Raw genomic sequence first — 10,488 nt, 5'->3', positions numbered from 1 at the left:
AGAAACTGTTAAATGCGAATTTAATTAACTGTTTACCCATTTGGGCAACAGTAACAAGAACAAGAACAACAACAAAGATGAATGTCATTATGCCATATCATCAAGTTTGAGAATGGTTGAACGAGTTTTATTTAAGTACATTTTTGAACAGGTCACACTCAGCAAAATCAGGACATGCATGCCAGATCAACACGTCCAGTAAAGGCCACCAGAGTATCATAAAAATTGCATTGGTGAAAATATACACGGATTGACCCTGGCATGTACAAATCACATTCCCACGGCATCAAACATGCTGATGGCATGCAAAATTAAGAAGAACTACAAAGGAGGAAGTGAACAGATGGGGTCAAAAAAGTATACATAATTTTGAGTATAAAACAGAGCAGAGAGGAGCAGCAGAAACACTTAATGGACCAAAATGGAGATGTTTGCGGATAGCAGTGCAAATAGATACGCTGCTTTTGGGAACAAAGAAAATACATCAGACCACGGAGGAGGGACATGTGAAGACATTTATGCCAATCAGGATATCGTTATGGCTCAGAATCAGAGAGATTCCAGCAACAGCTGCAGTAAAATCAACGACAGAATCCAATGGTCTCAAATCAAAGGTAGGTGTATGCACTCACCACACACACACACACACACACACACATACACACACACACACACACACACACAATTAAATAAAAATAACTAATGAACTGAAATCTTATGCTCTCCCCTCAGGAAATAAGATCTACAGAGTGGCTGTATTATGTCTGGGGCTGCTGTGTGTTCTCTTACTGACAGTCACTGTAACACTGAGTGTGAAGAATGCAGTTGAGAGAGATCAGTTAGAGACCAGAAATCAACATCTAATTACAGAGCAAGACAGTTTAAATATCAGTTACAACAATCTCACTTGTGTGAACAGTCAGTTACTATTTCTCTACAACGATCTGATTAAAGAAAGAGACCAGCTGAAGACCAGTAATAGCAACCTAAAAAATGAGAGAGACCAGTTACAGACCAGTAACAACAACTTAATCAAAGAGAGAGACCAGCTGAAGACCAGTAATAGCAATCTAAGAAATGAGAAAGACCAGTTACAGACCAGTAAGAACAACTTAATCAAAGAGAGAGACCAGCTGAAGACCAGTAATAGCAACCTAAGAAATGAGAGAGACCAGTTACAGACCAGTAACAACAAGTTAGTCGAAGAGAGAGACCAGCTGAAGCGGCAGCTTTCTGATTGCGGTGAGTAGTAATATTCTAAGCTTTTATTCATTTTAAGCCATACCTTTTTTAATTGCCTTTGCATCTGACAACATCTCTGTGTGTGACCCCCACTGTGTGTGCGTGTGTGTGTCTGTGTGTGTGTGTGTACCTGTGCATTTGTGCATTTGTGTGTGTACAGAAAAACAGTGTATTGAACCGTTGAAGAGTTTTAGGAGCCACTGTTACTTCATCTCTACTGAAGAGAAGAGCTGGAGTGAGAGCAGACAGGACTGTAGAGACAGAGGAGCAGACCTGGTCATCATAAACAGCAGTGAGGAACAGGTGAGACAGAAAGAGAGAGAGCAAGATCAGATGAAGTGACTGAGAATATATAGTATAAACAGACATTCCTCATAAAAACCAATTCTTTCGACTCCAACAGCAATTTGTTACGAGTCTGAAAACCCGTGCCTGGATTGGTCTGACTGACAGAGACACAGAGGGGAGGTGGCAATGGATGGACGGTACAGCACTGAGCACTGGGTAAGAGATCAGTGGAACAACGCACAACCCGTGAATGTGACGCTAATATTCGGGGGGTGGGGGGGGGGGAATTCTAGCTGGGAAAAGTGGTGTTGGGCCAATCAAAGTGTGAGATTATGTTGACAGTTTTGATGTTACGGTTTTAAAATAAAAAAAAGTACTTAAATTTGTCTCAGAAACACTGATACATTTTATTCGCTTTATTCACATAAAAATATGAGTAAATTGGAATTTGGAAGTGTGAGTGGAGGTGGAAGTTGGTCAGTAATGAATCCAGTCTTCTCAATTCCCTCGACTGCACTTACATGACTTCATTGCATATTGAATATTGTGGGAGTGTACATGCAAGAGAAATGTGTATGTGTGTGTGTGTGTGTGTGTGCATGTGTGTGTGCCTGCGTGTGTGTGCACATGCCTAATTTATTACTTTTACAAAAGTGAAACAGAAAACGCACACTATTGAGTGTCCCTGTGTTGCCATAGATACTGGGCACCTGGAGAACCAAACGATGACTCTGGAGGAGAAGACTGTGCGGAGATTCGACCATCATTATCAGATCCTTTGAAAAACTGGAATGATTTGCCATGTAATCTAGCACGAAAATACATATGTAAAATGCATCGGTAAAAAAAAAAAACCTCAGGCAAAACACATTTGATCCTCTTGATTCTAAAGCTCACACCTAACACATCTGTAAAATATGTTCTTGTCCGTTAATGAGACACACTTTTTTTATCAGCGTCAGTTTAGAAAGCTTCGAGTATGCTGATATGTTTAACGTATGTTTCAAAAAGAGCAAAAATAATGTTAATTTTGTTATTTTGTAGATAAACAGTCGGGCTAATTTGGATATGACAGGTATATAGCTGTCATGGACTTTCTCAACCCCCTTTTGGACGTTCAGTGTTTTGTTCTCCTTTATTTAATCGGTGTTCAGTTTCTTTTGGTTCAATTAATTCGTAATTCAATCATTAGTTGCACCTGTTTCTATACTATTAAGCCTACTTTTCTTTCCATTCATCAAGCCTGGGTTTCTGTTTGTATATATAGCCCTGTCTTTTCAGTTTTATTTAGCAAAGTCTTATCTTGAATGGCTCAAGTTAAGTTAAGATTGAGCTCTGTTACCTTGAATCATATTGCCTGTAATCTACTGGCCTGTCTCACTCTGTTTGAAGGCCTTGATTCTTGGTCCTTGTATCTTAATATAAATCTCTCCAAGTGTCCTGCCCCATGTATTTCTGCCAGTCCGAGCGTGTCCTGAATCCACTCTTGTAAAGACGAAGTTCTCCATGTGCGTTCCTCTGTTTTGCGACTGAAGAAACTCAAACTGGAGATTTTTTAGCAAGATCTCATTCAATCTTTTGTGTGACCCCCTTTAGCAGCAATTACAGCCAGTGCTGTACACACACACACACACACACACATATAGATAGATAGATAGATAGATAGATAGATAGATAGATAGATAGATAGATAAATAGATAGATAGTACCACAAATCACAACAAGTTTTTTATATATATATATATATATATATATATATATATATATGCAAGCACACTTATAACTGCACCCCAGCAGTAAATGGAGGCAGCTCAAAGTTGAGAAATCAAAACTGAGACCTGCTGGGTAAAATATCTGCCCTCTGCTGGACACTCAGAGAATTCCCTGAAGATGTTACAGCTTTCAAAGTGATGAGATGCAAATCACATTTCAGACTGGATGTAAAATAAATCTCCTCTATTTCTACCTGTCTTTTAAAGTTGTTCTTTTTTCCACCTTTTTCATACATAATCTATGAGAGAACAAATTCCAAATTGAGATGTGACTCAGTGTATATAAGAATAGCTGTAGGCTCATGGCTGTGTCTGAAATGGCATACTAGTGTACTGCCCAGTATACACTGTGTACTGCACTCAACTCCACACGCTAGTATACAGTATGGTAAGCAATTATGAGAACTTTCGTGTAGTGTACTACACGTATGCGGTTGGGCTATTTGTTCTGTTAAAAACAAATAACACACGACTGCAATAAATATCTATCAAACGTAGCCCTATAAGAAAGCGTATGAAGACTTATTACCCCAAAATATGCAACTGATCCATTTATATTCGGAACTGCAGCTGGAGTTGATGTTGAAGCCGCTTCTATCGCCGTCCGCCTTGTTTTTTTTAAATTTTTGACAGCTGGGAATCACCGCGTTGCATCATGGGATGCAGTACCCGACAAAGTGAGCTCCAGGTGTGTACTGCAAATTTTCGCACAAGAGTAGTACATCATCCGGGTAAGTGTCGTGTACTGCAAAATTTTTATTTTTCATGTACTGCATACTACTTACTACTTTTACATCAAGATCAGTGTACGAGCAGTATGTAGTATGCCATTTTGGACAAAGCCTATGTCAGCAATCTTCAATGACTAGACTTTCGTTGGGCTCTACAGACTCAGTGATGTTTCTCAGTGATATATGAATTAGTGAAGACTATTTGGTTATTTCATTTCTGGTTGAGCTCTCTTTATTTCTTTTAACAATTGCCCTGAACTTTCTCCACCACAGTCAACAAAATGTCAAATGATGGACTTTCTCATGGAAGCATGATATTGCATCCGTTCAGTAGAGTTCTAGAGTCCAGAGTTTTTCTGGTGTTAAACAATTATCCAACTTCATAGTAAGACACCTGTATGTGACTATTTAACCATTTCTTTACTTTGTGTGTTGTCAGACCAGTAATAGTAACCTGAGGAATGAGTACGACCAGTCAAAGGCAACTTAGTCCTTCAGAGAGACCAGCTGAAGACTAATGAAGACAATGCAATGCGAGAGAGAGAGAGAGAGACACCCTAAAGTGATAGCTGTCTGACTGTGGTGAGTAGGCATATTTTATTAATGTCACTCTTTAACTTTTTCTTCAAGATCTTAGATTTTACTCACTTTTGACCTGAAAATATATCTGTATGTGTCTGTCTGTCTGTCTCTCTCTCTCTTTGTCTCCCTCCCATTCTGTGTGAGTGGGCGTGCATGTTTGTTTTTGGTTTGCACTTATGAATACAGAGAACAGCTGTTTTAAACCATGGAAAAAGTTTAGGGTAGAAGCTGCACCGTTACATAATCTCTACTGAGGAGAAGAGCTGGAGTGAGAGCAGACAGGACTGTAGACACAGAGGAGCAGACCTGGTCATCATAAAGAGTGAAGAGAGGAACAGGTGAGACAGGGAGACATAGAAGAAGACAAGATGGAGCGAATGAGCATATAAGCATACATCATTAGTCATTTCTTGCTACTTCAACAACATTTTCTCACAAATCTGAAAACCAGTGTTTGGATTGAGTTACGGTGACGAGTTACAGAGATGTTTTTGAGGGAAAAAAAACAAAGAAAATCTAGGAGCGAACCCATTCGACAGATTCAGAAAACGCATGATGGCTGCCCAGTCTTTGACAGGAGAGCATGGCCCAAAATCAGTTCAGGCACATTTCTCGTTCTCAGCCTGTAGGCAAGGACATCAGAGATAAACTTGGCCCAATCAAGAGTGTGAAAGAATAAATGGTGTAAGATGCATTCAAGACATTACTGTCAACAAGCAGTTGCATGCTTACTGTGGGTGTGTGACATTCAAGCAGTGTATACCAACCAAGCCAGGTAGGTATGACATTAAACTCTGGACGCTTTGCAACAGTAAGATGTCATATGGATGCCTTTGTAAGCAAGCTGGACAAGAAAGTGAACAGAATCAAGGTAAACATGTTGTCCTCAGAAAGACAGGCTACACCATACAGCTTCTTCTGCAGTCTTGTCTTGGCACAAAATTGTGAGACAGAAAGATCTATGTTGTCCACGAAACAGAAAAGAACCTCCAACAGAGTTCATGTTTATATTCGTACCCCTGCAAAGTTACACATTAGCCACAGTCTGCGTTTCATGTCCGCTGAGGACTAGAGAAAGAGAGAGACCAGACAGGACTGCAGAGAGAGAGAGAGAGACAGACAGAGAGAGAGAGAGAGAGAGAGAGTGGGGGAGGGAGGTCTGCTGGGCAGTGGAAAAAACAAAATCATGTGATCATATGACTCATCTCTCACTCAGTTCTCAACACACAGATGATCAAACGTGTGGTGAACGGAGCAAGAGGCCTACAGGGTCAGGCCCTTGTTCCCACGGTGATGGGTGCTATTCTATGGTGTGACGTACCATTTCCTGTCATGGTTTAGGCCGACTCAAGCCCTCACAGGGCAAGATAGACAACACTAACCACAAACCAGTTGTGAGTGACAACTGTCATTCTCTGTTAGAGCACCTCTTTCTTGATAGAAAATGAATCCATCGCAGATCAACACGCTCATATCATCTATACCAAACAACACTGAAGCAGATCTGGCAGTTTAATATTAAATAAATTATATTACATGCATCCACGAATATAATTTATGCCTGTGTTTTGTTTATTCTGGCACTCTCATATCTGGTGGATGGAGATTCATACAACACAATGTTATACAGTCTATACAGTATAAAATATGAGTTGAAGGTAAAGGCCACAAAGCTGTAGTTTCAGAACCACACACACACACACACACACACACACACACAGTCAAACCACAAGCACCGTGGGTGAGTGTAAGTAAAACAGTTTTGATGTTGTGATGTTGTGAACGGCAGACATCTGTATTGAACGTTATCACAAAACCCTGTTACTTGAACCCTGACATGAACAAAATCTTAACTAAAGCACCAGTGATTAAAGAGTTAAAGAGACCTTCAGTGTAAAAAAAAAATGGACATTTCACCCACACTCACAGAGTAGACGTTTGTCAAGAACTCACTGTGGTGACAACATCCTGTCCACCAGTGGGTACGAGCTCGTTGTCTCACAAGTGGTGACACAGTGGAAAAAACTCAGCACATGGGCAAACAACTGAAACAAACAAACAAACACTTACTCAGTCTAACAGTGTGTGTCTGACCATGGAGACATCTGTGTATTTTAATAATAATCTAAACAGCAATGACACCAGTGAAGTGGACAGAAGAGAGAGAGTGGAGATGATGGTGGATATTTATGAGAGTGCAGATGCTGCAATAGTCCCCGATCCCAGCACAGAGACGGACGATGCCTCCGCTAAGAGAAACCCAGCAGCTCAGTGCAAAGGTATGGCCAAGTATTATAGTATTGTCTTGTTTTTTGTTGTTGTTCATTCAGATTTTGAAAATGGTATGAATCTGGAAATGCACAAGCTATAGAATTACTCATTGATAAAGTGTCTCTGTACCTTTTCACGTCTTCAGGAAGTGACAGATGCTACAGACTGACTGCAGTGTGTCTGGGGCTGCTGTGTGTTCTCCTGCTGGCTGTCATCATAGTGCTGTGTGTCTGGAATAATGCAGAGAGAAACCAGTTACAAATCTGTCATAGCAATTTGAAAATGGAGCAAAAGCAATTACAGATGAGTTACAAAAACGGGGCTGTAGAAAACCAGAAGTTATCAATGACTAACAGCAACCTGTTAAATCTCAGTAGTCAGTTAAACACCAGCTATCACAAAATGGCTACGGAAAGATACCAAATACAGCGGGAGAAAGAGGAATGTCAGACTAGATTTTCTATTTTGGGTGAGTCAAATTTTTAAAACTTTTCATCTTAGTTACAGTTAATGCTATTTGTTCTTTGTTATTTGTAATTTTCAAATACTCGTGTGTGTAATGTGTGAATGTGTTTCAGTAAATACAGGTTACAATATCTTTTTTTTTCTTTCCTCCTGTTTGTAAAAACAGATATGTATGCACAGCAGGGGTGGTTTTACTTCAGTTCCAGTCTGTATTACCTTTCTACTGAAAAGAGGAGCTGGAGTGAGAGCAGACAGGACTGTATAAAGAGAGGAGCAGACCTGGTCATCATAAACAGTGAAGAGGAACAGGTGAAAAGAATGGGGTGGATTCAGAACAATTTTTCAACAGTAAATATCTAGTATTGTCAATCAGTCAGTTCAGCACCGAGAATAATTCTGTCCTAACTTTCATTGAATCAGGAGCTTGCAGTTAAACTTAAAAACCGTTTGACTGTTTGGATTGGTCTGACTGACAGAGACACAGAGGGGGTGTGGAAATGGGTGGATGGTACAGCACTGAGCACTGGGTAAGAGATCACTGAATTTAAGTCTGGTCATGAGACAGTTATTGACTCTTAACCCTCAGTCTATTGTTCAGTATGAGAAATACATTAAACAGACTGATTCCCTGTGTTATTTCAGGTACTGGTACGGAGGACAGCCCAATGATGGTGGTTACTATGGAAATGAGGACTGCGTTATTAGTGGCCACACATATCAGAGTCTGAGAAGCTGGAATGATATATCATGTTCCTCTAGATTCTCCTGGATCTGTGAGAAGAGAGCTTTCCACTGATATTATGTTACTGATAACAATATCTTAAGACCTGTCACTCGGGCAAACTGGAGATACTAAATTCCTCCTAGATATGAGTGTGTGTGTGTATGTGTGTCTTCCCTGCGGTGGACGGGTGACCTGGGGCCTGTACTAAGGTGCAAGTTCAACATACACAGGGTATGTTTTCGTTTGCTAGCTTCCCAAACCCTAATAACCTCAGTTTCGGATAAGAGATGTCAAGACGGAGGTTATTAAGTCGTTTAGTCAACCCAAGTTTTCTCAGTCTAGCTTCGAGCGCGTTCACACAAAACGGGTGGTGCTTAAGCAAAATCAAACCAATTGCAAACATGGAGAGATCTAGAGCCATGTATTTCACTCAAGATACAACAGTTCACGTCATAGGGCCTACATTATTAAACGATTTTTATTCATTGTGTATTAGATGTATGGATTTTTTTATATGGTTTAATGCTAGGAGGGAATAAGGATCTGTATAAAAAATTTTAATGTAGCACAAGCTGTTACTGTTTTAATTGCTTATGGTTTTGGAGAGTGTTGAATTGAATAAGTGTATTATTTGAACTCTGTTAAATGCAGTAAATTGTGGTTTCTTGCATGTCAATTTACGTTAATGGATATGAAATTTGGCCATTGTAATGATAAGATTAATCGTGGTCCATGGGACCTTCCAGGAATAGTGACGCCCTTTTAGAAGAGAACTGATTGGTCAGTAGGCAGTGCTTCTATGCATTTTGATCTCTTATCTCAAACGTAACCTGGTCCGGAGCAGGTTAGGTGTGCAGCGTAAGTTACCATGTACCCTGGTAAAAAGTGAACCACCTTCGTGACACTGAAAACCCAGGGTTAAACCTGAAGTTACCTCGCTAACCCACAAATCCTGCTTTGTAGCACAGGCCCCTGTTCAGGGTGTTTTCCCACCTTTCGCCCAATGAATGCTAGGAAAGGCTCTAGCGGCCCCTGCGACCCTGATTAGGGTAAGCGGCTTAGAAAATGAATGAATGAAATTACCTTTCATACACCTTAAACTTGCTCTACTTGTTTATGTTAGTTGCAGCTTGGATTTGATTCTATAGCTAACTTAACAGTTCTAATGCTCTACAATACAATATTTCTAATAAAAAAAAAAAAAACTGGATCTATTCCCTTTTTTGGGGAGTGTGAGTGGTGGGTGGTTTTGTATATATACAAAGTACTTACACTGAGGTCGTGGGTGACTTTGCGCTTTTTACATCTAGTGCAAGAGGAATGTTCTTGTCCAGGATTTTAAGTAGGGCTGCATTTTTTTTTTCTCTTCATTGTATTTGCATGGTGAGAAAAAAGAAATTGAAAGGAAAGTCCTTTGTGGTATCTCCACATTGGAGAAAATCAAATTCAATCACACGAACAATGTTTGACATGCTCAAGACACCAGATTTATTCTTAATGAGCGAAAGGCTGGCACAAAGCTTAAACACATTCAGAGATACATACTCTTCCAGAGATTTACCTCAATAAGTAATACCACTTTAAAATGGGGAATTACAAAAATAAAACGTATAAGCAATTTTATGATCTATACAATGCAACGAAGACAGTAGGTGTAGCACTACTGTATTTTTTCTATGTAAGGAAAATATAGTTAGTGACAGGTTTTACTTAAGTACTTACAATTACACATGCGCACACACACGCGCACACACGTTTACATTTACTGATTCCTTTGTCCAAAGTAGCCTCTAAAGAGCATAGCAAATAAAATCAACACATCTTGGCACGTGAAAAGGTGGAGCGGAGGTATTAGATTTGTTGTGTCCTGTCACAAACTGAGAGGAGATTGGATACAAGTACGGGCAAATCATTTTTAGCCACGAGATGCGCGGTCAATAATCAGGCAGGGTCTGGTGCTCAATACACTGGCAACTAGGGGGCTGGGCAGGATCGAAGACAAGGCCAAGTTAAGATCGAAACACTGGAAGGTTTAACAGAAAGAGCAGAGTACCAAAGCTAACTAGGCTGACAGGGGAGCAACGCTTTCCAGAGGTAAAACAAGGTAATACAAAGCATGAATGTCTAAGACAGTAAACCATAAGAACTATAACATCTCATGGACAACAACATGTTTTGTTTTATTGTTGTTTTGTTGTGTTGTTTTGTTTTGTGTTGTTTTGATGCATCAGCATTGCATGCGAGCTTTGGATCAATAGGATCCAATGCATTGTGTCTGAGTTTTAAGTTTTTATCAAGTTTTACAAACATACTGTTGAGTTGAGTGACATGGCAAATCATTCCAGTTTTTTAGAGGGTCTGATACTATTGCTATCATTTCCACACACTCTTCTCCTCCGTCATTATTAGGCTC

General features: G+C 39.9%; 2 protein-coding genes across 2 annotated transcripts; both read left to right on the top strand.

Annotated features, from left to right (window-relative positions):
* Nucleotides 1-421: 421 nt before the first annotated feature.
* Nucleotides 422-5,956, top strand: LOC115823754 (low affinity immunoglobulin epsilon Fc receptor-like). Its single transcript, XM_030787783.1, has 6 exons — nt 422-614; nt 733-1,242; nt 1,403-1,539; nt 1,646-1,746; nt 2,230-2,333; nt 5,832-5,956. Exons 1-6 carry the CDS (start codon nt 422-424, stop codon nt 5,954-5,956), a joined length of 1,170 nt encoding a protein of 389 aa, XP_030643643.1.
* Nucleotides 5,957-6,791: 835 nt separating this feature from the next.
* Nucleotides 6,792-8,147, top strand: LOC115823753 (C-type lectin domain family 4 member F-like). The gene is made up of 4 exons (XM_030787781.1): nt 6,792-6,894; nt 7,518-7,660; nt 7,772-7,878; nt 7,994-8,147. The coding sequence occupies exons 1-4, from the start codon at nt 6,792-6,794 to the stop codon at nt 8,145-8,147; spliced, it is 507 nt and encodes a 168-aa protein (XP_030643641.1).
* Nucleotides 8,148-10,488: the final 2,341 nt, after the last annotated feature.

This window comes from Chanos chanos, chromosome 11 (assembly GCF_902362185.1).
Source record: "Chanos chanos chromosome 11, fChaCha1.1, whole genome shotgun sequence".
Taxonomy (NCBI): Eukaryota; Metazoa; Chordata; class Actinopteri; order Gonorynchiformes; family Chanidae; genus Chanos; species Chanos chanos.
This window is presented reverse-complemented; position numbering and strand designations above follow the sequence as displayed.

Coding starts and splice junctions, on each gene's coding strand:
- LOC115823754 (XM_030787783.1), top strand. CDS start 422: ATGGAGATGTTTGCGGATAGCAGTGCAAATAGATACGCTGCTTTTGGG. Junction 1,243..1,402: donor GCGGCAGCTTTCTGATTGCG/GTGAGTAGTAAT, acceptor GTGTGTGTACAG/AAAAACAGTGTATTGAACCG. Junction 2,334..5,831: donor AAACTGGAATGATTTGCCAT/GTAATCTAGCAC, acceptor TCTCTCACTCAG/TTCTCAACACACAGATGATC.
- LOC115823753 (XM_030787781.1), top strand. CDS start 6,792: ATGGTGGATATTTATGAGAGTGCAGATGCTGCAATAGTCCCCGATCCC. Junction 7,661..7,771: donor TAAACAGTGAAGAGGAACAG/GTGAAAAGAATG, acceptor TCATTGAATCAG/GAGCTTGCAGTTAAACTTAA. Junction 7,879..7,993: donor GGTACAGCACTGAGCACTGG/GTAAGAGATCAC, acceptor GTGTTATTTCAG/GTACTGGTACGGAGGACAGC.